This window comes from Lithobates pipiens, unplaced genomic scaffold (genome assembly GCF_037356315.1).
Source record: "Lithobates pipiens isolate NorthernLeopardFrog02 unplaced genomic scaffold, aLitPip1_a1.2 Scaffold_8, whole genome shotgun sequence".
NCBI classification, from domain to species: Eukaryota; Metazoa; Chordata; class Amphibia; order Anura; family Ranidae; genus Lithobates; species Lithobates pipiens.
Window position 1 is genome coordinate 563269309 of NW_027507903.1, and position 27779 is coordinate 563297087.

The window sequence follows — 27779 nt, forward strand, 5'->3', positions numbered from 1 at the left end:
GGCCCCATGCAAATTAGTTTAGAGAACAATTTCAAGTTCAGGTGGACAACAACCGCACTAAAATATTTAGGAACACAGATCTCCCCGAAGTTAACAGATACTTATGCCTTGAACTTCCCACCACTACTTAGGGAAGTTAGAAAACTATTATATAGATGGACTAAAACTATACACTCTTGGTTCGGCAGATGTAATATTCTAAAAATGAATATAGTACCAAAATTCTTATTTCTCTTCCAGGCGTTACCTATTTCTATCCCCATGGCCTTATTTAGTCAAATTCAAGCCGAGTTCACAAAATTTATCTGGGCGAGTAGACGCCCAAGGATTAACAGAAGTCTGTTGACACTGTCTAAAGAAGCAGGAGGAATAGCAGCACTAGACTTATATAAAAGTATTATATATAATATAATGGGCGGCAACACTGACCAATGGGAATATGTTTTCCTGCAATTTGAGATTTTATTTGAGATCTCTATTTCCTGAAGATGTAACCATTAAAAAAAAAATTTCTTCCCTCTACAGATATTGATGAGTGCAAAGAGAATACTACTAAATGTGGTACCAACATGTACTGTAAAAATACAATGGGCTCATATGAATGTTTGTGCTTAGATGGATTCACATCCACCTCCAATACTTGTATAGGTGAGTATTAGATAATATACTGCTTACCACACGTGTCAGAAAGAAATGTAGAAATTTATTTAAATAAAAAAAAATATGTAAAATGTAACTTTTATTTGGTGACATCACTTATATTTTCTAAAACACTCTTTTAAAGTACTGTATGTTATGTGTTTAGAATAGTGTGGTATAAATAAATAAGAAATAAAGATATAAGTTGCACATATCACATATACATTACATATCACATATGGTTTTTGAGGTGGAAGAAGTGTGAATGGGAATTTAAATAGAAATAGAAACAGGGGAGGTGATTAAAATAGGTAGTTGGAGTAATCATGAAATATGAATATTGATATAAATAAAAGAAATGTATGTATAAACAGATGTAAAATACTACCCTCTATGTTACAGTAGCTTTGGAGATGGAAGAAGGACAGGGAGGAGAGAGAGGGAAAGATTTATTTGATCGGTTCCTTTTTTTTGAAAATACCCCTACAATGGAATAATAAAATGATAAGTGGAGCCACTATCTGCTATAACTATGTGTGGTGATCAGGGCTTTTTTTCTCAGACAATAGGTGCAGGAACTCCCCCTTTCCAAGTCACCCCTTTTCTCCGCCCCTACCCACCACCCAGTACTGTTCCTTTTAGACAATATAAAACCAAGTATCATTTTGAGGTGCTAAGTAATTTGTATGGAATTTGGTAATGCTATCACGAAAAGCAGTAGATCCCCCTAACAACAATGGAACAACCACAACAAAATTTCACCACCAGCAACAATAGACTCACCGCAGCATCAACAGATCTCCGCACAGCCAGCATTAATAGTCTGTCTGGCTGTCATCAACAATAGACACCTCCCCGAACAGTAGATCTCTTTCAGCATCAACTGACCCCACAGCAGCATAAGACCCCCCAGCAACAATAGGTCCCCCACCAGCAACAATTGACCTCCCCAGCAACAATAGATCCCCAGCAGTGAGCATCAATAACCTGCAGCACAACCCAGCACCACCTGCCATTACATACAGTCAGTTCCCCCACGTTCCTGCTGAAAAAAAGCCCTGGTGGTGATGTAAAATTTCTTCCTGAGGCTGCACTCTAGAGTAGATATTGTTAAAATGTAGTAATAAAAACCTGTAAGGGGATTGAAAACATACAGCTGGAGAGTGGAGAGGCTGTTGGTAGAGGGGTTATGTAAATTGAGGAGGAGGGGAGGGGGAGTGGGTTTTAGGGATAAGGGAAAATGAAGATGCTGTATCAAAAATATGTAAGGAAATAGCTGGATGTAAAGGGTGGAGTGCTGTGCCAATTCGGCCATAGCTAGTCACCCCCCATACTTGGCACACATGGGAAACTAAGTACCCCAAGGTAGGGGCTGTGAAGTTCAGTTTAGTTGTCCCCCCCCCCCTTTTTTTTTTTTAATAGGGAAGGGTTTTTTTTTTTTAATCTCTTTTGTTGCACCCTGGTCCGGAGAGGATGGGCGGACTACGTGTAACATCATTAGATGTTAGAGGACTCAATATCCCCAAAAAATTTAAAATCTTATTAAATGACCTTATACCACGCTTCTAATCAGGAGGGTAAAACTAAAGGTGTTGCTATTTTAATTTCCAGTCGAATTCCTTGATCTCTGATGGATAAATGTCTGAAATCAGGGGAAAGATATATCTTCCTCAAAGGATTCATAGGTAGTGTAAAGGTGACCCTAGCTACTGTCTATGCTCCAAATGTGCATCAAAATATTTTCTTGATTCTATCAGGTTCTATCAAAATTAATGGAATTCAGGGAAGGAAAATTGATCTTAGCGGGAAACTTTAATGTCCCTCACTGGATTCTCTTCGGTCCCTAGTGGAACTAAGAAGTGTGTACTTCAGAAGTTTCACAAACTTCAACTAATAGACACATGGCGGGCCTTTAGAGGGACTATACATATTTTTCTATCCTCCATCAATCATACTCCCGAATTGATTTTTTTTTAATACCACAACAGATACTACCTATGGTACAGGATATTTCTATAGGAAATATAACCTGGTCAGACTATGCTCCATTTTATGATGAGTATTTCCCTGTTGGGCGGAACCCAAATAATGGAATGGAGATGCCGCTTAAATGAAAGTTTACATTAAATTACTTTTAATTAATTAACTTTTAATTACTTTTACATTGAAATTACATTATCCTGAAATTCAAGAGGATCTGACCAGGGAAATGAACTGGTATTTTCAGACTAATGATAACAGGGGGGAGTGACCCATGAATAGTATGGGAAGCCCATAAAGCAGTAATCCGAAGAATTTTAATAAAACATGGCTCCGGAATAAAAAAGACTAGAGAAGTACAAACAAAAAAATTACTGAAAAAGATACAGGAAATAGAGACACAACATAAGAGGACACCAGAAAAGGAAATATTATTTGAACTAGCACATTTGAGAAGACAGTTATCTGACCTTCTCCGGTACAAAGCAAAGGGAATATTACAACAAGGGAGGAGGGTGATATATGAATCTGGAGACAAGTGTGGCAAAGTGTTGGCAAGAAAATTAAAAAAACAACAGATACGCTCATATATATACCATATATTAAAACAAAAAGAGGTCAAAAACTTTCAATGCTGAAAGATATTGTAAAGGAATTCAGAGAGTACTATACCTCATTATATAATCTTTCATGTTATAATCTTCCTTGCTTGGCCCCCCATGCCTTTGGAAGAATATTTAAACTCCTCACAATTAGTTTGATTGCCGTCCCCAATTTGAAGAGAATTGGAGACACCAATCACAATGGAGGAAGTGTTTACAGTAATGAAGACGATAAAACATGGGAAAGCTCCCAGTCCAGATGGTTTCTGTATGCAGTATTTTAAAAATGTATTTACATTATTAGGTCCACATATGGTAAAAACATTGAATGCATTAGGACAGATAACGGATCCTCCACTTATAGTCAACACCACAGGCCCTGGTTAAGGCTAATGTGGTACATTCAGAAACTTTTCAATTAGAAATGGGACCCGCCAGGGTTGCCCCCTTTCGCCCCTCTTTTTTGCTCTGACGCTGGAGCCCTTATTAAATAGAATCCGACAGAACCCTGATTTTAGGGGTATATGCTTGGGAGAACTGGAGTATCAAGTCTCCGCTTATGCGGACGACTTACTTTGCTCGCTCACTAGTCCACAAACATCATTACCAAACCTTATGAAGGAAGTAGAATGATATGGAGCTCTGTTGAATTTTAAAATAAACTATAACAAATCAGAGGCGATGGGCGTGTCACTGGTGGGCCCAATGCAAATTAGTTTAGAGAACTATTTTAAGTTCAGCTGGACAACAACCGAACTAAAATATTTATCATGAGTATTAACATACACAACAGAAACGGTGAAAGTCTAAATTACTTGGCATTAAGGCAACAGACACGTCAAGTAGAGGGCATATCAGCAGCCATGGGGGGCACGGCTAACCATTTAGACCAGATCTTGCCATACATTTTAGGACATCCGCTGTTGGCATATGTATCTTTATAGAGAGACAAGCAGTTGTTAACTAGTTGTTTCCAAAAGGTAAAGGGTGGAGATGAGCGTTTTCTCCAATGGAGTGCAATGGCTTTTCTGGCATAGAACAAAAGCATGCCAATTAGAGTGTGTTCCGCTACAGGAGGAATTAAATGTTCAATCCGACCCAAAATACATATAGACATGGAGGATTTCAGAGTTGTGGCACTAACCAGATGGATAAGAGTTATTACTTCCTTCCAGAACATAACAATGACCGGGCAGGCCCAAAAAATATGAGTAAAACCTCCCGGGGCCCCTCCACACCGCCAGCACTCAGGGGAGGAGCTGGAGTTCAATTTATTCAATTTTTAAGGGGTAAAGTATGCATGGTGAACTATTTAAAACTGAATTAGGCATTATAAAAACTAGGGACCGAAAGGGAAAGTCCCATATATCATCCTAGTCGTGAGTGTCAAGATCCGAAATATCCTGTTGCCATCAGGCCCTAGGACCCTCTAGGACAGGCAGTGACACCATAACTAGATGAGAGTATAAAGGGGAAGTAGGAGAATTGGCTACCAAAGGCATGGGAAAATTTATTTGAAAATAAGGAAACAAATAAGACACTGGAAACTTAAAGTTAGAGGACATTAGGGATAAGTAAGCCAGGGATTGATTGACAACTACCTGTGATATAGCCTTAATATTAAATTTGGTTCAGGCATAACACTCTGGCAATTTATACATATGGAGTAAATTGGGGTTGAGCCACAGGGGGGCATTGGAAGAAACAGCGCACTTAGGATAATGCTCACATTTGAGACTGCCCCCGCCCCCCCCCCCCCCCCCCCTAAGCTTGAAGAGTGGTGAGTATAGAGGGTGTTAGTGAGTATGGGGAGTGGGGACCCACGGAGTAGGAATTTCAATGCTTCCAGGGAGTTCTCCACAGTTCACCAGTACAGAAGGGTTGGTGACATCAGCTACACCTTATTTACTGAGTTCACCCACACACACTTTCCAAGATGGATATTCATTTTACTGACATAAATAATAAACAAACATATTACCAGTATTATACAGATATTATGGAAAGTTAAATTGTGCATCAGGGGTGGACTGACAACTCATGGGGCCTCCGGGCAATAGGAGATTATGGGGCCCCCCAGGAAGTATGAGTTTATGGGGCCACACAGTATACAATCACACAGTATATGCACACATATACACACAGTAAACACAGACATGTTTCTATTGGCTGAGAAGGTACTGGAGAGGTGGGGCAGCTATAATCTTGGGATTTTCAGACCAAAGTGATGTTGGTAAGGGACATTTCAGAGACAGATGTAAAAAAAACAAAAAACTGATTTTTACATACTGTCCCTGGTTTTACTGAGGCTGGCAACTCTGATGGGGCCCCCTAGTGGCGTGGGGCCCTCGGGCAGTGCCCGAGTGGCCCAATGGTCAGTCTGCCCCAGTTGTGTATATTGCTAAGAAACACAGGATGCAGTTAGATAGAATGCTGTTCTATCATTGTTAGCCACTCATTTACAAGCACTTGCAATATCTTATTAGAGATACGATAAGACTCAAATGAAAAGCTGACTATACACATTGGTCTCAGCCAACCCAATCTTTTTATTTCTGGTTATGGTGGGGTTTGCCACTCTTCTGCCTCTTGTGCATTCCTACTGGCCCAACAATATAATGGGCGGCCTCAATATAATGGGAGGCCTCACTGACCAATAGGAATATGTTTGCCTGCAATTTGAGATTTTATTTGAGATCTCTATTTCCTGAATATTTAACCATTAAAAAAAATGTCTTCCCTCTACAGATATCGATGAGTGCAAACAGAATACCGCTAAATGTGGTACCAACATGTACTGTAATAATACAGTGGGCTCATATGAATGTTTGTGCTTAGATGGTTTCACATCCACCTTCAATACTTGTATAGGTGAGTATTAGATAATATACTGCTTACCACAAGTGTCAGAAATAAATGTAGAAATTAATTTAACCACTACAATACAGGACACTTCCTTCCTAGACCAATTTTCAGCTTTCAGTGTTCTCGCATTTTCAATGACAATTGCGCGGTCATGCTACGCTGTACCCAAATAAAATTTTTATCATTTTGTTTGCACAAATAGAGCTTTATTTTAGTGGTATTTATTCATGACTCCGTTTTTAATTTTTTGCGATATAAGCGGAAAAACAGCGGAAATCTGGAAAAAAAATATTTTCTTCTTTCTATTTTAAAAGAAATCCAAAAATAATCGAATTTTGTCATAAATTCAAGCCAAAATGTATTCCGCTACATGTTTTTGGTAAAAAAAAATTCAGTTAAGTGTATAATAATTGGTTTGTGTGATCAGTGACATATGTACGTAAATGATCATGTACAGATGTGTGCAGGTGATCACGGACATATGTGTGCAGATAATCATTGGGACATGTGATTTTAGTGGGACATATGTGGGGGACATGTGTTTTTATTATTTGGGGACATTTGTGTTTTGGGGACATGTGTGTTTTACACTAGACTGGTGATCAGTGAGTAAAAAGCTGTAAAAAACAGCTCATACTCACTGATCACCAGCCGGCTGCAGCCATCTGCTCTCCTCTCCTCAGCGACGACTCCGTGTGAGGAGAGGAGAGCCGATTGCCTAGCAACCCACTGTTTGTTTACATCACATGACGGCTGTGATTGGACACGGCCATCATGTAATCTGGAGGGCCAATTACAGAGCCCTCCTACCGATCCGAGATGCGCCATGTCCGGGTGACATGAGAGCATCGGGAACGCGTGCCCATGATCCCCCTCCTTCTGAAGGACGTTCCTGAACGTCCAGTCAGAAGGAGAGAGCTTCCACCCAGCCGTATATATACATTGGCGAGGTGGGAAGTAGTTTAAAAAATATGTAAAATTTAACTTTTATTTGGTGACATCACTTATATTTTCTAAAACACTCTTTTAAAATACTGTATGTTATGTATTTAGAATAGTGTGGTATAAATAAATAAGAAATAAAGATATAAGTTGCACATATAAATCACATATCACATATGGTTTTTGAGGTGGAAGAAGTATGAATGGGAATTTAAATAGGAATGGAAACAGGGGAGGTGATTAAAATAGGTAAGCATGAATAAGCAGGAGTAAGCATGAAATATGAATATTGATATAAGTAAAAGAAATGTATGTATAAATAGATGTAAAATACTACTCTCTATGTTATGGTAGCTTTTGAGATGGAGGAAGGATGGGGAGGGTAGAAGTAGTTGTGAGGAGTGTAGGGAGAAGCACATAGGGGGGTGGGGATGGGGGATGGGAGAAGCATAGGGTACGATGATATATTACTATACTTTACTGTGATGTATATTGTGCGCTGTGGGGGAGGGAGGAGAGGGAGGATGAGAGAGGGAAAGATTTATTTGATGGGTTCCCTTTTTTTTTAAATACCACTACGATAGAATAATAAAATGATAAGTGGAGCCACAATATGCTATAATGATGTGTGGTGATCAGGGCTTTTTTTCTCAGACAATAGGTGCAGAAACTCCCCCTTTCCGAGTCACCCCTTTTCTCCGCCTCAACCCACCACCGAGTACCGTCCCTTTTAGACAATAAAGAACTAAGTATCATTTTAAGGTGCTAAGTAATTTGTATGGAATTTGGTAATGATATCAAGAAAAGCAGTAAAATAGATCCCCTTCCGCCAGCAACAGTAGATCCCCCTAACAACAGTGGACCAACCACAACAAAATTTCCCCGCCAGCAACAATAGACTCCCCGCAGCATCAACAGATCTCCGCACAGCCAGCATTAATAGTCTGTCTGGCTGTCATCAACAACAGACACCTACCCCAACAGTAGATCTCTTTCAGCAACATAAGACCCCCCAGCAACATAAGACCCCCCTCGGCAACAATAGGTCCCCCACAAGCAATAATAGACCTCCCCAGCAACAATGGACTCTCCTTGCAAAAATAGATCCCCAGCAGTGAGCATCAATAACCTGCAGCACAACCCAGCACCCCTCGCCATTACATACAGTCAGTCCAAGAGGTGCCGGAACTGCGTTCCCCCACGTTTCCGCTGAAAAAAAGCCCTGGTGGTGATGTAAAATTTCTTCCTGAGGCTGCGCTCTAGAGTAGATATTGTTAAAATGTAGTAATAAAAACCTGTAAGGGGATTGAATACATACAGCTGGAGAGTGGAGAGGCTGTTGGTAGAGCGTTATGTAAATTGAAAAGGGGGGAGGGGTGTGGGTTAGAGATAAGGGAAAATGAAAATGCTGTATCAGAGGATAAAAATATGTAAGGAAATAGCTGGATGTAAAGGGTGGAGTGCTGTGCTGATTCAGCCATAGCTAGTCACCCCCCATACTCGGCACCTATGGGAAACTAAGTACCCCAAGGTAGGGGCTGTGAAGTTCAGTTTAGTTGTGCCCCCTTCTTTTTTTTTTAGATGGGGAAGGGTTTTTTTTTTCTCTGTTGTTGCGCCCCGGTCCGGAGAGGATGGAGGGAATACGTGTGACATCATTAAATGTTAGAGGATTTAATATCCCAGAAAAAGTTAAAATCATATTAAATGACACCTTAATACTGATGCGGAAATGGTGCAGGAAACTCACCTGAAGGTGGGAGTATACCCTTATCTTCAGAATAGCAATTTCCCAAATGTATACCGTGCTTCTAATCAGGAGGATAAAACTAAAGGTGTTGCTATTTTAATTTCCAGTCTAATTGCTTGGTCTCTGATGGATACATGTCTGGACAATATATATCTCCCTCAAAGGATTCTTAGGTAGTGTAAAGGTGACCCTAGCTACTATCTATGTTCCAAATGTGCATCAAAATGAATGTAATTTTGGGAAGGAAAATTGATCTTAGGATGAGACTTTAATGTCCCCCTAGACCCTAAACTAGACACCTCAACTGGATCCTCTTCGGTCCCTAGTGGAACTATGAAAATGTGTACTTCAGAAGTTTCATGAACTTCAACTAATAGACACATGGCCTTTCATGCAGAAGAGAGGGACTATACATACTTTTCTAAACCCCATCAATCATACTCAGGAATAGATTTTTTTAAAATACCACAACAGATACTCCCTATGGTACAGGATATTTCAATAGTAAATATAACCTAGTCAGACCATGCACCAGTTACGGTGAGGATTTCCCTGTTGGGCGCAACCCAAATGATGGAATAGAGATGGTGCATAAATTAAAGTTTATTAAATTATCCTGAAATTCAAGAGGATCTCACCAAGGAAAATAACTGGTATTTTCAGACTAATGATAAAGGGGGAGTGACCCATGACTAGTATGGGAAGCCCATAAAGCAGTAATACGAGGAATTTTAAAAACATGGCTCCCAAATAAAGAAGACTCGAGAAGTACAAACAAAAAAGCTACTGGAAAAGATACAGGAAATAGAGACACAACATAAGAGGACACCAGAAAAGAAAATAGGAATTGAACTAGCACATCTGAGAAGAAAGTTATCTGACCTCCTCCGGTACAAAGCAAATGCAATTTTATAACAAGGGAAGAGGGTGATATATGAATTTAGAGACAAGTGTGGCAAAGTGTTGGCAAGAAAATTAAAAAAACAACAGATACGGTCAGGTATACCATATATTAAAACAAAAGGAGGTCAAAAACTTTCAATGCCGAAAGATATTGTAAAGGAATTCAGAGAGTACTATACCTCATTATATAATCTTTCAGTGCCTTCCTTGCCCCCCATGCCTTTGGAAGAATATTAAAACTCCTCACAATTAGTTTGATTGCCGTCCCCAATTCGAAGAGAATTGGAGACACCAATCGCAATGGAGGAAGTGTTTACAGTAATGAAGACGATAAAACATGGGAAAGCTCCCGGTCCAGATGGTTTCTGTATGCAGTATTTTAAAAATGGCTTTACATTATTAGGCCCACATATGGTAAAAACATTCAATGCATTAAGACAGAAAACGGACCCTCCACTTGACGCATTAAGAACACACATTGCGGTCATCCCGAAAGAAGGAAAAGATCAGTCGATGTGCAGTAGCTACCGACCGATATCACCACTAAATGTGGATTTGAAAATATTCACAAAGACAATCGCATCTTGTTTACAATTGCATCTGACGCAGTTGGGACATTTGGACCAAGTGAGGTTTATCCCCACACGGGAGGCTAGAGATAGCACTATTAAAGTATTGAATCTGGTCTAATATGTAAATCAAGAAAAGATGCCGAGGTCTTTGTGAATACAGATGCGGAAAAGGCTTTTGACAGGGTCAATTGGACATTCATGTTAGAAGTGCTGAAATATATGGGCGTGGGAGATCAATTGTTACTTTGGCTAGCCGGTATATACTCAAAAACATAGGCCTTGATTAAGGCTAATGGAGTACATTCAGAAAACGTTTCAACTAGAAATGGGACCCGCCAGGGTTGCCCCCTTTCGCCCCTCTTGTTTGCTCTGACGCTGGAGCCCTTATTAAATAGAATCCGACAGAACCCCAATATTAGGGGTATATGCTTGGGAGAACAGGAGTATAAAGTCTCAGCTTATGCGGAAGACCTACTTTTCTCACTCACTAGTCCACAAACATCATTACCAAACCTTATGAAGGAAGTGGAGCGATACAGAGCTCTGTCAAATTTTAAAATAAACTATAGCAAATCGGAGGCGATGGCGGTGTCACTGGCGGGCCCCATGCAAATTAGTTTAGAGAACAATTTCAAGTTCAGGTGGACAACAACCGCACTAAAATATTTAGGAACATAGATCTCCCTGAAGTTAACAGATACTTATGCCCTGAACTTCCCACCACTACTTAGGGAAGTTAGAAAACTATTATATAGATGGAATAAAACTATACACTCTTGGTTCGGCAGATGTAATATTCTAAAAATGAATATAGTACCAAAATTCTTGTTTCTCTTCCAGGCGTTACCTATTTCTATCCCCATGGCCTTCTTTAGTCAAATTCAAGCCGAGTTCACAAAATTTATCTGGGCGAGTAGACACCCAAGGATTAACAGAAGTCTGTTGACACTGTCTAAAGAAGCAGGAGGAATAGCGGCACCAGACTTATATAAATATTATCAGGCCGCCCAGCTCGGCAGAATAATTGACTGGTGTAGACAGGGCCGGACTGGGAATAAAAACCAGCCCTGGAAAAATTTTCATACCAGCCCCACAGCATAACGTCATTATTTTCTTGTTCATGAAAGGGAAAACCATTAAAGCACATTTGATGAAGAGTGTATTATATATAGATTAAATTACATAGGGATATATATATGTATATATATATATATATATATATATATATATATATATATATATATATATATGCAAATTCCAGTTAAAAGTGGTAAGTGGACAATCATCAAGGGGGACCCCAGGAACTCAGATTGTGGGGGGGGGGGGCACCTTCCACAGAAAGAATACACTAAGGTAAGGGGGGTGGGTGCCCACCAAATGCAGCTTTACTCTGCCCGTGAATGCAGTCTCACTGTGCCCACCATTGCGGCCTCACTGTGCCCACCATTGCGGCCTCACTATGCCCATGAATGCAGCTTTACAGTGCCATGAATGCAGTCTCACTGTGCCCATGAATGCAAACTCACTGTGCCCATGAATGCAGCCCCTCCTGTACCCCATGTCCCAGTCTGCAGTCCCTGTCTGTGGGAAGGTGTGTTGTTGATGCTTGGTACGGTACCTTGCATGCCAGCAGGATATCCATGACGGGCAGCAGCAGGCAAGGTCTGTTCTCGTTTTGGATGGGGATGGTGCTCCTTCCAGAGGATCTGTTTGCTGTGAGATGGAGTGGTCCCTGGCCACCTGCACCTTAAGCTGTCCCCATTTTCTGGCCCCAGTCAGCCTGTCCTCTGGTCCTGAGAAAGTGGAGAGCACTTGGTGGGAGCTGGAGAGAAGGGGGAGCAGAGAGTACTGGCGGGGTTGGAGAACACATGGGTGGGGGCAAAGAGCAGGGGGTAGTGGAGATCACAGGGGTGGGGAGCAGAGAGCGCTGGTGGGGAACTTGAGAGTACTGGGGGGCCAAAAAGAACAGTGGTGGAGAGCATGGTAGGTTGAGAGCACTGAGGGGGCTAAGAGTGTGGGGTGGTGAAGAGCACTGGGGGGGGGGCAGAAAAACAAGGGTGGAGAGCACGGGGGCTGGAGAGTACTGCGGGGGGGGGGTACAAAGAGTAGAGGGGAGAGCTTGAGAGCACCAGTGGGGTCCAGAAAGAACAGGGGGAAAAGCACGGGGGACTGGAGAGCATTATGGGAGGTGGAGAGCATTGGCAGGGTTGGAGAGCACATGGGTGGGGGCAAAATGCAGGAGAGAGTGGAGAGCATTATGGGAGGTGGAGAGCATTGGCAGGGTTGGAGAGCACATGGGTGGGGGCAAAATGCAGGGGAGAGTGGAGAGTGCTGGGGGGAGCCAAAAAGAACAGGAGTGGAGAGCACGGGGAGGGGGGGTAGAGAGCACGGGGGGCTGGAGAGTGATGGGTGGAGCTTGGGAGCACCAGGGGGCCAGAAAGAGCAGGGGTGGGGAGAATGGAGGGCTGGAGAGCACTGGGGTGCGGGGCTGTAGAGTGATGGAGAGAGCTGGAGAGCACTGGGGGGGATGAGAAAGAACAGGGGTGAGAGCACTGGGGGGAAAAGAACAGGGGGGAGAGCACTGGGGGGAGTGGAGAGCACTGGGGGGGGAACAGGGGGGAGCACTGGGGGGAAGGAACAAGGGCGGAGAGCACTGGGGGGAGCACTGGGGGGAGTGAAGAGCACTGGAGGGGGAAAGAATGGGGGGGGTGCTGGGGGGAGTGAAGAGCACTGGAGGGGGAAAGAACAGGGGGGAGAGCACTGGGGAGAAGAACAGGGGGAGTGGAGAGCACCAGGGGGAAGAATGGGGGGAGAGCACTGGGGGAGTGGGGAGCATGGGGGGAGAACAGGGAGAGCACTGGGGGGAGTGGAGCGCACTGGGGAACAGAGAACAGGGGGCAGAGCACTGGGGGGGAAGAACGGGGGGAGAGCACTGGTGGGAGTGGAGCGCACGTGGGGGGGGAACAGAGGGGAGAACAGGGGGGAGAGCACTGGGGGGAGTGGAGCGCACTGAGGGGGGGAGAACAGGGGACAGAGCACTGGGGGGGAGCACGGGGGGGTGAAGAGCACAGGGGGGAGAGCACTGGGGGACTGGAGAGCATTATGGGAGGTGGAGAGCACTGGTAGGGTTGGAGAGCACATGGGTGGGGGCAAAATGCATGGGAGAGTGGAGAGTGCTGGGGGGAGCCAAAAAGAACAGGAGTGGAGAGCACGGTGGGGGGGGGGGGGTAGGGAGCACTGGGGGCTGGAGAGTGATGGGTGGAGCTTGAGAGCACCAGGGGGCCAGAAAGAGCAGGGGTGGGGAGAATGGAGGGCTGGAGAGCACTGGGTTGGGGGCTGTAGAGTGATGGAGAGAGCTGGAGAGCACTGGGGGGTGAGAAAGAACAGGGGGGAGAGCTCTGGGGGGAAAAGAACAGGGGGGAGAGCACTGGGGGGAGTGGAGAGCACTGGGGGGAGTGGGGAGCATTGAGGGGGAGAACAGGGAGAGCACTGAGGGGAGTGGAGCGCACTGCGGGGGGAGAACAGGGGGAGCACTGGGGGGAGTGGAGCTCACTGCGGGGGGAGAACAGGGGGAGCACTGGGGGGAGTGGAGCGCACTGGGGAACAGAGAACAGGGGGGAGAGCACTGGGGGGGAAGAACAGGGGGTAGAGCACTGGGGGGAAGAACAGGGGGGAGAGCACTGGGGAGAGTGGAGCGCACTGGGGGGGGGGGACAGAGGGGAGAACAGGGGGAAGAGCACTGGGGGGAGTGGAGCGCACTGAGGGGGGGAGAACAGGGGGAGAGCATTTGGGGGAGTGTAGCGCACTGCGGGGGGGAGAACAGGGGAGAGAGAACTGGGGGGAGAACAGGGGGGGTGGAGAGCACTGGGGGGAGGGGTGCACTGGGGGGGAGTGGAGCGCACTGAGGGGGGGGGGGGAAAGGGGAGAGAGCACTGGGGGGAGTGGAGCGCACTGAGGGGGAGAAGAACAGGGGAGAGAGCACTGGGGGGAGCACGGGGAGGTGAAGAGCACAGGGGGAGAGCACTGGGGGGGAGAACAGAGGGGAGAACAGGGGGGAGAGCACGGGGGACTGGAGAGCATTATGGGAGGTGGAGAGCATTGGCAGGGTTGGGGGGGACTGAGGGGGGGAAAGGGGAGAGAGCACTGGGGGAGTGGAGCGCACTGAGGGGGGGAGAACAGGGGGGGGAGCACTGGGGGGAGTGGAGCGCACTGCGGGGGGAGGGGAGCACTGGGGGGAGTGGAGCGCACTGGGGGGGGGAACAGGGGAGAGAGCACTGGGGGGGAGCACGGGGGTGAAGAGCACAGGGGGGAGAGCACTGGGGGGGGGGAGAACAGAGGGGAGAACAGGGGGGAGAGCACTGGGGGGAGTGGAGCGCACTGCGGGGGGGGAACAGGGGGGAGCACTGGGGCGGTGGAGAGCACTGGGGGAGGGGAGCACTGGGGGGGAGCGGAAGTGCACTGAGGGGGGGAGAAAAGGGGAGAGAGCACTGGGGGAGTGGAGTGCACTGAGGGGGGGAGAAAAGGGGAGAGAGCACTGGGGGGAGTGGAGCGCACTGCGGGGGGAGGGGAGCACTGGGGGGAGTGGAGCGCACTGAGGGGGGAGAACAGGGGAGAGAGCATTGGGGGGAGCACGGGGGGGGGGTGAAGAGCACAGGGGGAGAGCACTGGGGGGGTGAAGAGCACTGGGGGGTGAAGAGCACTGAGGGGGAGCATGGGGGGGTGAAGAGCACGGGGGGAGAGCACTGGGGGGGCACAGGGGGTGAAGAACACTGGGGGGGTGAAGAGCACTGGGGGGTGAAGAGCACTGGGGGGGGTGAAGAGCACTGAGGGGGAGTGGATAGCACTGGGATGGTGGCTAGAGGATGGGGAGAACTGGAGAGCAGGTTGGGGAGGCAGAAAGAACAGGGGTGGAGAGAACTGTAGGGAGGGGGGTAGGGAGCACAAGGTGAACTGGGGGGGGCAGTAAAATAAGTTATATAGGAAGATCAGCAGGGGGGCTGCATATAGAGGAAATAAGCTTTCTATATTCCTCCATGCAGCCGCTCAATACTCGATTCTCCTCCTCTGCATATCATTTCCTCTATATGCAGCCCCCCCCCCCCCCTGCTGATCCTCCTATCCAGGCACACAGGGTGGGCTGTATGGACTGCATGTCATCCTCTTGATCACAGAGCTTGCTGTCTCTGTGTTCGCTCGGCGGCCGCTCTGTAACATGGCCCCGCCCCCCCCAGACCGGCTCATGTGATAGGCAGAGTGTTGATTCTATCTACTATCACACGAGCAGGTCTGGGGGTGCAGGGCCGTGTTACAGAGCGGCTGCCAAACACAGAGCCAGCCAGCGCAGTGTGATCCATAGGAGACAGCACAAATGCAGCCACAACTAAAAGCGGCCCCAGGGCAAGCGGCCTACCGGGAGATATCCCAGTAGCCCAGTCCGGCCCTGGGTGTAGACACGGGGATTATAAATTGCTGACCACCATTGAACAACAAGTAAGCCCAGAGCCATATGATGCTATGCAGCCTTACCCCCCATTTTAAAAACATATCCTACGATAGGCCCTACACTTCGTATAGGTTCTAGGATAATTCAGAATCCTACATTTTCCACCCCAAATTCACCTCTGTTTCCCATTTTGGGAAATCCGGATTTTCGCCCGACCTAGAGCCAGGAGTATTTGGGAAATTGAGAGAGAAAGGGTGCTTTCAAGCCTTGCATTTCTCAATCTTTTTTTTCTGGGGCTTGTTTTAGAGACCCTTTTGGGCCCCGGGCCACAGAGCAGGAGGAGGTAAAGGGGAACTGTTTTCTGTGTTATATGTATAAAAATATAAATCTGACAGGAATGCAAACCTTAGATTTGGATATTATGCTTGGGTTTGAAATATGTTTGTAAAATGAAGAATTAAGACAGTGATACGCAATGATACATTCGTTTCTGTATTCCTGTAAAGAAATAAAGAATTCAAATAAAAAAAAAAGAATAGTGTGGTATAATTGTAAAATGTCACTGGTGACCATTGTCTAAACAGAAAATTAGTGGAAATCCAAAATGCTTGAGTTTTCTCAAGAAGTGAGGGTAATTCTTTCAAGGGGGAACACATGTTTCATGTCAAATATATAAGAAGGAAGTTCCTTTTTAACTACTTCAGCCACGGAAGGATTTACCCCCTTCCTGACCAGAGCACTTTTTTACAATTTGGCACTGCGTTGCTTTAACTGCTAAATGAGCGGTCATGCAATGCTGTACCCAAACAAAATTTGTGTCCTTTTTTCCCACATATAGAGCTTTCTTTTGATGGTATTTGATCACCTCTGTGTTACTTTTTGCGCTATAAACGGAAAAAGACCTAAAACATTTTTTTTTAAATGTTATTTAATTCAATTCAATTCTAGTCAAACATTTAGGCCAAAATGTATTCGACCACATGTGTTTGGTAAAAAAAAATGTCAATAAGTGTATATGTATTGGATTGCACAAAAGTTATAGCTTCTACAAACTAGGGTACATTTTCTGAAATTTACACAGCTTTTAGTTTATGACTGCCTATCTCATTTCTTGAGGTGCTAAAATGGCAGGGCAGTACAACCCACCCCCCCCCCCCCCCCATGACTCCATTTTGGAAAGTAGACACCCCAAGGAAATTGCTGAGAGGCATGTTAAGCCCATTGAATGTTTGAATTTTTTGTCCCAAGTGATTGAGTAATGACAAAAATGTTTTTTTACAAAAAGTTGTCACTAAATGATATATTGCTCACACATGCCATGGTTATATGTGGAATTGCTCCCCAAAATACATTTAGCTCCTTCTCCTGAGTATGGGGATAACACACTTTTTGGGAGCCTAGCCACGTACGGGCCCCCGAAAACCAAGCACTGCCTTCAGGATTTCCAAGGGCGTAAATTTTTGATTTCACTCCTCACTACTTATCACAGTTTTGAAGGCCATAAAATGCCCAGGTGGCACAAAACCCCCCAAATGACCCCATTTTGGAAAGTAGACACCCCAAGCTATTTGCTGAGAGGCATGTTAAATCCATGGAATATTTTATATTTTGCCTCAAGCTGTGGGAATATGACAAACTTTTATTTATTTATTTTTTGCACAGAATTGTTGCTAGTAAGTTGCTAGTCCTTGTTGGCCATATATTGTAATCTTTTTTTTCATGCAGCCTGTGGGCTGAATGAAAAAAAAAGATTGATCGGTGGGTATGCCCACCATTAGAATACCTCCCTTTATCCACCCACTTCTAATGATGGGCATACATGCACCATTTATATATGCCGAAGCACAGGGGCATCCATCCACCTCAAAAGGTAGGAGCAAATCGCTCCTCCACCCCTGCTGCCCCCAAGCTTCGGCATATATGCTCTTTTTTTAACTGTGGTGGTGAAATCACCTCCTACAGCTCTTGAGTCACAGCTTTATGTATCGTGGGAGCAAATGCTGTTGCTGTCAAGATAAATAAATCCATGCTGCAACTGAATGGCATACCTGCTAAGCAAATGAGGGTTAACAGTAAAACAAAGTAACATTACAGTATAACAGTAAGACTTACCATACCTGCAAAGCAAAATACAAAAAAAAAGTAAAAAATAGCACATTTTTAATGCAATCTGTGCCTAAAATATATATATGCCGAAGCATAGGGGCATCCTCCTGCAAAAGGTAGGAGCAAATTGCTCCTCCACCCCTGTTGCCCCCATGCTTTGGCATATATGCTCTTTTTTTTAACCGTGGTGGTGAAATCACCTCCGATAGGGCTGGAGTCCCAGCTTTATGTATCGTGGGAGCAAACGCTGTTGCTGTCAAGATAAATAAATCCGCTCTGCAGCTGACTGGCGTACCTGAAAACAAAAAAAGGTTAACAATAAAACACAGTAAACAGTAAAGTATAAAAAAATTGCATATCCATAAAGTAAACATGATAAAACATAATAACAATAAAGCATTGCAGAATAGAATACAGTAAAAAAAAGAGCAGAACAATAGAGAGAGAATAGAGAGAGAGAGAACAATAAGGCCGCGTACACACGCGGGGACTGTTCGCTCAACTTTGTTCGTCAAACAGTTTGAGCGGACAGTCCGCTCAAAATTAGCATGGACGGACTTGCCTACACACGACGAACGAACAGTCCGCTGAAACTTGCGCGATGACGTGAATGGCACGTACGACGGGACGAAAAATACGACGTCCTATACACTGCAATGCAACCTTCGACGTGTAAATCCTTTCTGAGCATGCGCGGAACTTAGTTTGTCGAACAAGCCTACACACGAGGGGACTGTCCGCTGAAACAAGGTTTCAGCGGACAGTTTTTCGGAAATTCCGAAAAACTTTGTTCAGCAGACTGTTCGCTGAAACTGTCCGCTGAAAGCCCACACACGAGCGGACTGTCTGCCGAAACACTGTTCAGCGGACAAAGTTGGGCGAACAGTCCCCGCGTGTGTACGCGGCCTTACATGACAACTATTTTTGATTTTTTGATTTTATATATTTTTGTGTTTTGTTTTTTTTTACACTTTTTTTGTAACTGTAATGGTTCTAACGGTTGTAACTGTTGTAACGGTTGAAGCGGTTTGGGTCTCCCAAAATGCAATGGCAAAAGTGTGCCTAGTCTATGCAATGCTGTATCCTATGTTAATACTCAACTAGTGTATGGAAGCGTTCAAAACATTCACCAATGCAAAGACCAGGATTGTCAGGACAGGAGGGACAAAAAAATCAGGTGTCACGCCTATATATGCCATACGCCTATATATGCGATTGCCGCAGACACTACATGTTTTTTGGGGGGTTCGTTGGTTAGGGGTACTTGGGAGGACATAAGGAAAATGCCTCTCAGACAGCCGGCTTACAGCATTTGGTTGGGGAAGGTGTGATGGAGCACCATCTGGAAACAGAAGGGTTCTGACAATCTCTTCCTGGAATTTAAGGAAGGATCCAGTCCATCCTGAAGCTCTGTATAGCACATGAGCGTTCAGCAAAGCCAATTGAAATAAATAAACAGACACTTTTTTATACCTGCATCTGGCCTTATGGCAACTAGGTACGGTGCCAACAACTGGTCGTTGAGGTCCACCTCTCCCATATTTTGGTTACATTCGTGGACACAGAGGGGTTTCTCCACAACACCAGTCGCCGTAGTAATTTGGACCATTGTGTCTGCATGAAGGGAGGTAAGAACGAAAACATTCTTATTATCTCTCCACTTCATAGCAAGCAAGTTATTACACTGCAAGCAGGCTCTCTCCCCCAGCCTAAGACAGGAATATACAAGCCGCTAGGGAAAGCCCAGCAATTAGGTCACATGGTGCCACATGCTCCAATCTGTTGATCAAACAAGTGACTAAACAGTGGCATGCTCGTGTAATAATTGTCCATGTTCAAGTGGTACCCCTTTCCGAATAAGAATGACACCATGTCCCACACAATTTTGCCAGTGCTTCCTATGTAGTCAGGGCAGTTTGTCGGCTCTGCGTGACTATCTTTGCCCTCGTAAACCATAAAACTACATGTATAGCCCGTGGCCCTGTCACAGAGCTTATACATCTTGACCCTGTATCTGGCACGCTTGCTGGGAAGGTACTGTTTGAATGACAAGCGGCCAGAAAACGTAATCAGGGACTCATCAATGCAGAGAACTTGATGAGGAGTAAACAAGTCTGCAAAACCTTGGTTTTCAAGGGGCTGGATTTTGTAAAGCCGATCATATCCAGGGTCTCCATGAGGATGACAGAGTTCATTGTCACTGAAATGCATGAACCACAAGATCTGCTCGTATCATGCCCTGGTCATGGAGGCAGAGAACAAGGGCATATGGCGAATTGGGTCAGTGGACCAATATGACCGCAACTCGCTCTTTTTGGTTATGCCCATGTTGAGGGAAAGACCCAGAAAGAGCTTAAATTCGCCACTATGAGATCTTCGGTGAAAAACAGCAAATAAAAATCAAGTGATGTAAAATCAACTGTTTCCACCTGAATGTCGAGTTGGCCAGTGAATGGGGGAAGTATGGGTGCTGCAGAAGTGGTGGGTTCCCAATTAGGATTGGCGAATGCAGCAGGAAGGGTGCTATGGGCACGACGGGCCTGTGTTCATCTTCTTGGTGGCAGCGGGACACTACTTGTGCTTGCCACCTCACCAGCTTGAACTGCACTAATGGGACTCGCCACATCACCACGTGATACTGCAGTGTTGGATGTACAACCAGCGTGTACTAGGCCGCTGGTGCTTGCCAGTTCACCAGAAGGAATAGTGGTGCTAGTACTGCTCTGTTCCATAAGAGGGACCTGCAGATCTTGCACCTCAATGACAGAAGGAGAAAATTGGGGTCTGGTACACTTGACCTTGGCAGGGACCACAATTCTGTCAGCAGAGCTATCTGTCATGGAGCCGCTGTCGTCTACAGGATTGTATTCTGAGCCTGAATCTGACAGATGAGTGACCTCCTCTTCAGTATCTGTCATGCTCAGAAACGTGTAGGCCTCTTCACTAGTGTACCTTCGATTTGCCATTTTGGGCTCTAAATTTAGTGGTACACTAGAAAGACTCACAGGTAAAAAATCTCCTGACTGTTAGCAACTGTATCAAAACGCTACAAAAAAAAACTGTTAGCGATCGCAGGGTCAGGCCTGACTCTGCGAATGCTGCAGTTATGTGTTTAGTGTTTTGTAAGTAAGAGTGATTGATCGATACTGCACTTGGGTGGGCTGGGCAGAGGGGCTAAACACAGGTGCTAGCAGATATCTGGGCTGATCCCGCTAACACTGCATTTTTGGGACCCCTGAACTGCTGGGGACGCTAGTATAGATCTGATCAGATCAGATATCGATCCGTTCAGATACTATACCACTAAGGGTGGTGTATGCTGCGTGCATGGGTGTTAGCGGTACTGGCACTAATCTGATGCTGCCTGGGGTGTCGCAGACCCTAAAACCTAACTTATATCACCCCGTCGGGTAATCAGGCGGTTAAACCTTTATTAGGTAATAAATGGTGGGTGCCCTGACACTATAAAAAAAGAACTAACTAACCAGCGTCACCCGTAACAGTTATATGGTGATCACTGGTGAAAGGGTTAACTAGGGGGGTTAAAACCTTTATTAGGTAGTGGATGGGGTACCTGATGCTATAAAAAGCTGCGGGGAACCTAATACTTACCTCCCTAACTAGCATCGCCTATGACACTAATACAGTTATCATAAAAATGATCGCTTAGTGACACTGGTGATGGGGGGGCGATCACGGCGTTAAACCTTTATTAAGGGTGGTTAGGGGGGTACCCTAGACCTAAACGGGGCTAACCCTAACTGCCCTAACAGTTATTGCAGTCACAGTGCACCAATGCAGTAATCAGTAAAAAAAAAAAAAAAAAAACTGCTATTGGTGTCACTGTAACAGGGGTGATTGGGAGGTGAAATGTGTGTCTGTGTGTTCTACTGTAAGTGTTGTGTTAGTGCAACTCACTTTGGATGTCCACGGGAGCTGGAACGAACAGGCTCCACAAGGAGAGATGACATCATTTCCTCTGCCGCTGTTTACATTACAGCAGCAGAGGAAGCTTTTCATTCACCATGAGTGATCGCAAGGGGGCTGCCATAAATCAGTGACCTCCCCCTCAGTACAGATCGATCCCGCAGCTTGGGCATCGGCATCGGGTATGTTACTTTGCCTGCCTGTGCCATTCTGCCGACGTGTATCATCACGAGACAGTCGACAAGTGGTTAAAGCGGTAGTAAACTGCAGCTGGGCAAAAAAAAATTTAAAATCCCCTGCAATGGCAATGGCATAATGTGCTAGTATGCATCCCATACTAACACATTATGAAATTACTGACCTTAGAACGAAGCCCTCCAGCACGGCATGCTGACAGGGCTTCCATCTTTACCTGGGTTTGCAAGCTCTCCCTGTATGAGTGGCTGCAGTCATGATGACGTCACTCCCACACATTGCCGGGAGCCGTTGGCCATAGCATAAAGCTGTAAAGGTCTGGCACGGTATGCCAGACCTTCAGAGCACATGCAACGGTGACTTCACCAACTGCAATTGCACTTTAAAGCACTTTAGCATTTACATTAAAGCAAAATATGCAGACAGATATGAAAGTCACAAATGAATGCAGCTCTATAATTACTAATATATCATTTTAATACAAGCAGCATTGTGCTGTGTGGCAGAAAAGTGCAGGTTTAGGGACTGGATGGAAAGAAATACAAATCCTCAACTTTTAAAGGGGGGGATTCTACACAAACCCCTGTGTTCTATGTTTCTGTAATAGTAGTAGTATTAGTACTACCCTATCTGCTATGGATATATTACAAGTCTGCAAGGATTATCTATCTGCCTACCATCCATGCTAGCGAGCGCATTCTTTGCAAAGATAAGACAAATAAGGTATAATTTCAATGTAGCAGCAACAAGTTATATCTTAATGGAAAGATATCTAATCACTTCCTGTTCTCGTAACAAATCAAAAATAGGTTCTAACACTTCCTCTTTAAAAAAAAACTCAGAAAAAATACTAAACGGTGCATGCATTTTCACATTATACTTCCAGTCTTCCACTTCTTACTTTCTTGTATTCTAGATAAATGATTAATTTATTTCAAGATTATTATCAAAATACATTTATGGTACAGAGCATGTCTTGAAGAATAGAATGATCTACCCAGGGTGTTAAGCCCCATACACACTATCAGATTTTCTGCTGATTTTTTCCTTTGGATTTACCAAAACCATGTAGTGCAAGGGCATGCCTGATTGCATACAAATTGAAGCTTCTAAGGTTTGACCTCATATTATATGGTTTTGGTAAATCTGAAGGAAAAAATCAGCAGAAAGTCTTCTTTTATTTAAAACTGTCTACACCTTACTGATCAGACTAATGTACCATGAGCTGTAGTTATAAATATTTTAAGCAGAGGCTCTCTGACACCTAAAAATGAATTCAAGGGTTTCTCCATGTACAAAGTTTGAGAAAGGCAAGACTATAAAGTAAGCACACACCCTTCCCACAAAGCAATATTTGGTGCGTGAACAACCAATCACCAAGCCCCAGCATTGTAATGTGGGGGAATACCTAAATGATATTAGGATGATATATACACAAGATACTAACTGATTTTATTGTTTACCATGAACTGTATGAAGAGTGTTTGCCTAACGCTATGAAACAAAGGTATACGGAATCCTGCGTCAATCAGATGAAAAAGGTACTTTTAAATGTATTTTCAATTCTTCATTTGTATATTGTTGTTTAATTGTTTGCAGCATAATGAAGTTTATAAGCCTAGGTTAAAAAATGCAGTGCAGGAAACCCCACGATTCATGTTTCCCACACTGCATTCAAATCGCACTGTCCTTGTGATCTGCAGTGGGTGTCAGTGCAATCTTAACAACACGCCATGCGCAGGTCACAAAAGTAGTGCATTTGCCTGCACCAAATCACATGGTACAAAAGTACCATGCGATCCAGTTGCAGTGTGGTCCCATAATTGGTTCCAAAATTGGTGTGATACGGTGTAAATTGAGCCCATTCAAAATAGATGTGCTCAAATCACACCGCACTAAATCGCAAGGGAATTGAACAGGAATGCAGTGCGGTTTATAGTGTGAACCGAGGCTGAAATTAGGATTACTTGTAATCCCCTCATAAATAGGGATGAGCTAAGGTTCAACTTGATAGCAGGCCACTGGTCCAATCGGCTGTGGGTATGCAATTCCCCACCCTGCAGCGGCACATAACAAAGAGGTGGAAATAATACACATATAAAGAAAGTGGACCAGGATGCACAGATAAACAGGCCTGAACAAGTCCCGAAATTGACTTTACACAATGCAGAAAAAATGTGCCCTTTGGGACTTTTGAGGGATCTAGCCAAATAAAATGTCAAACCATTATATAAAAATATAGAACAACTTTACTATTCACATACAAGTATGTAAAAACCGCACATAGTGGCAATATGTATGACAAGACTGCATTACATTCATTACAATATATAGCACTAAAAAGTGACTGCCATCAAGTGTGTATGGAGCACAGATACTGTAAAATTGCTTCTCAGCCCGCTTCGTTAAACAGCGTTCACTTTATCAGAAGGTGCAGCAATTTGAACCCAAATCTGCAATAAATAAAAAAAGTGGGGGGGGGGAAGATAGAATAAAAACATATAAATTTATACAGTCAACATATTTACATGACAAAAGTAATGCAGACAGCATCAAACAAGTATCTTAACAGGTCACTAAACGTAAAAACAATTTGAGGTAGATCCTCGGTGAGGGACAAGGGGAGTAGATGGCCACCAGCAAGGCAGTCCTTCTCAGGTACTGGGGGTGGAAGAGATCACCAAAACGGAAAAGGCCCCAAAAGTGGGTGGGCAAGCAGGTGGTGGAGATTCAAAATAGCATGGTGTCAGCGGGTAACCAAGATGGAAGTTAGTGGAATCCTTTTATAAAGTACTGTCATCAAAATGACTATCGCCCAATGATAATCCACACCATAACGTGAGAATGATGAAAGAAAACCAATTGCGCAGGAGAAGACCTAATGAAAGTAGTGGAAAATAGAAGAAGGAAAGAAAAGGAAGAAATTGCACAGTAGGGGAAGTATAGTGGTGGTTGGGGAGGTATAGTGATGGGGAGGTTTGGTGCTGGCTGTGGAGGTAAGGTGGTGGTTCAGTGGTATAGTGGTGGCTATAGATGTATGGTAGTGGTGGTGGAGGTATGGTGGTAGCTGTGGAGGTAAGGTGGTGGTTTAGTGGTATAGTGGTGGCTATGGAGGTATAGTAGTAGTGGTGGAGTTATGGTGGTAGCTGTGGAGGTATGGTGGTGGTGGTAGTTAGGGAGATATGGTGGTAGCTGTGGAAATACTACAGACATCCTTGACCTAATATGGCCACGCTGCCATATTTGGATAGTGTCAATGACCACATAAAGCCATGTGGCTATATTAGGCCAATAATATCATTGACATTACTGGGCCTTTGTTACATGTGGCTGTGTGGTGGGGAGCTTCATGACAACAGCCTGCTATCATGTAACGGTTTACCAGGTTTTAGGCTGAAATTAATTCAGTCAGAGTTCTTGAGGTTTTAGTATCTTGTTTATTGTGGCAGTATAAATAAGGACAGTAGTGAATAGCACTGGAATGAAGCTGAATAACAGTCATCTACAGTGTCACCAGGCTTGGGCCTGTATTACCAAATGTATAAGGTCCCACACCAAGATGGCTGCCAAAGGTCACCAGAATTTGCAATGTCTAATTAGACAACCAATACCCAAGACACTGACAGGGGCACTGAGGGGACAATTCCCTATAAAGACTCCTTTCCATCTGCATAGTGGCACGGTGCCACCTATAAGCAGGTTGATTGGTCTGGATCCTAAGGGGCTCTGGGTAACACTTGGGAAATGCATGAGAAATCTACACTAAAGACTTGCTGGGATCTATGGTCCACTCTGGATCGCCGATTAGTCAGATGAACCCTGGAACATGGACTTCTCTGTTAGAGCACTGCCAAGTTTGGACTTTCCTCTAAGAGACTTCACCTGTGCAGGTAACCTGGGGCAGCCACAGTTAGGTTCAGCTAGGAATGGAATGTTATTACATGTTGTATGTGTTTCCAAGTCTACAGTAGACATTAATTCTACTGCTCCAAGCATGATCTGAAGTTATTTATAGGGGTGCATGTAAGGTCTAGGCATGATATTAAAGAACTTGTGTCTGCAAACCTTCTCTGCAGCAAAGGTTCATGAGTAATTACAAGGAAAACAGCAACCAGTCTTGGCATGGGCCCTGATAGGTTGCAGGTTCTTTGGTAGCGAGGAGGTCAGTGTTTGGACTCCCGCCCTAGCTGTCTGTCTCCATCAGTCACTGAGAGCGGAGTAGCATTATGGAGATCTAGGCCTGATCACTTGGTACAGAAACAGAAGAGTTAAGTGAAAGCACGCATAAGGTTCACGCTATGGGTCCACGCTATGTGCTCAGTGAGACCCTATTCTGTTAATGGGAGTGAGGTAACAGAGTTATGCTGACTGGTGAAGTGAGCAGTGGCTCAGCCTGTTCTTCCTAATGCAAAAAATACATCAAAGCGGTGGGAGTCGGGAGACCGCTTTAATGTTTGACTGTTCACATGACCACGGCTCCTGCCTGGTTCCCAGTCTTTGGTGAGCACCCCGTTCAATGCCTGGCAAGAACCCACCCCAGGGGGAACATCTCATGTAACCCTTGCTCGGTGCCCATAGAGATAAGGAAACATGGAACTATTCAGTGCAAGTTTGTTGGCAGTAATATTTACTCTAGCCCATGCAGCCTTGTCAAGAGGGGCCAGAATACCATCCAAAAATGTGAAATCCTTAAAAATGAATTATGTCTCACGATGCCATAGTAGGTCTTATGTATGGAGAGATTAAGACAAAGTAATGCCAAAATCACAGATATTCTGTATGCCAGCTTCTACAAGGTTAGCAGTTTTTTTATGTTCTCTAAATCTAACCCTTTTGAGTTCTCTTTTTGCAGGATCCATTCTGCTCTGTTCTTGAGCACTCAATTCGATTTCTGAATGAATCTTGTCAAAAAAATAACATCAGTGATCAGGTAAGAAAACCCAGTATGGGAAGTGGCTGTCTGGTGGAGGAGTGAATGCTTTATCTTCACATCTGCTCAGGCATGCATGTGTCTTGTTTACATTCGATTGTAGTTTCATAATCCTTCCCCTTTCCTCTCCTTTCCTTTCCCATTTCAATTCCCCTTTCCTTTTTCCCTTTTCCTTTTTCCCTTTCCCCTTGCCTTTCCTTTCCCCTTCCCTTTTCCTTTCCCCTTCCCTTTTCTTTCCTTGCTCTCACCTTCTGTCTAAATTTTTCTCATCACAGACAGCAAATGAGGAACTCAAGAAAATAACCAAAGAGATCACTCAGGCTCTTTCCAATTCCAGCATCACCACTAATAAAGTGCAGGATGGAAAATTCATTACAGGGTTTCTACAAAATGTGGAAAACACTTTGCTGATATCTTTTCTGCAGGCACCAAGGACTCAGAAAATCAACACCACTGATCTAGGTGATCATATATAATATAATATGTATAATACTTATGTCAGCTTAACAAATGGAGTCTTTACTTTTTTTTATAGCCCAACTCTGGGCTGGATTTTGTTTAAACCCAGCTGGTTTAAAAAACAAAACAAAAGCACCTCTTTCCTGGCATTGTCCTCCAAAATAATTAGTTCCTCCTCAGGACATCATGGATATACCCCATGAGGGGGAAACACCACAGTACCTTGAGGTCATATTGAAATTATACATAGAACACCAATGGCATCATGATGTTAACACCACTCACTACATTATTGAGGAACATCTGGCACTAAGGGGGGTAAGAGACTCCATGCATCATGGGACTGGCTTGAAGATATCTGGGAGAGGTAAGTATTAAAACAAATGTAACAAATGTTACTGAGACTTGGATATCCTACATCTGACCGTGTGTAGGCTCCATCAGACATTTTCCATCGGAATTTCTGACA

The 27779-nt window shown here is 44.5% G+C and overlaps 1 protein-coding gene across 1 annotated transcript in view; it reads left to right on the forward strand.

Moving 5' to 3' along the window:
* Positions 1 to 27779, forward strand: part of LOC143960991 (adhesion G protein-coupled receptor E3-like) — a 256924-nt gene that overhangs the window by 161245 nt on the left and 67900 nt on the right. The window contains exons 4-7 of the mRNA XM_077470083.1: positions 5970 to 6092; positions 23401 to 23462; positions 26774 to 26851; positions 27127 to 27313. Of these exons, the coding sequence (XP_077326209.1) occupies positions 5970 to 6092; positions 23401 to 23462; positions 26774 to 26851; positions 27127 to 27313 (450 nt within the window). The remainder of the gene's footprint in view (positions 1 to 5969; positions 6093 to 23400; positions 23463 to 26773; positions 26852 to 27126; positions 27314 to 27779) is intronic.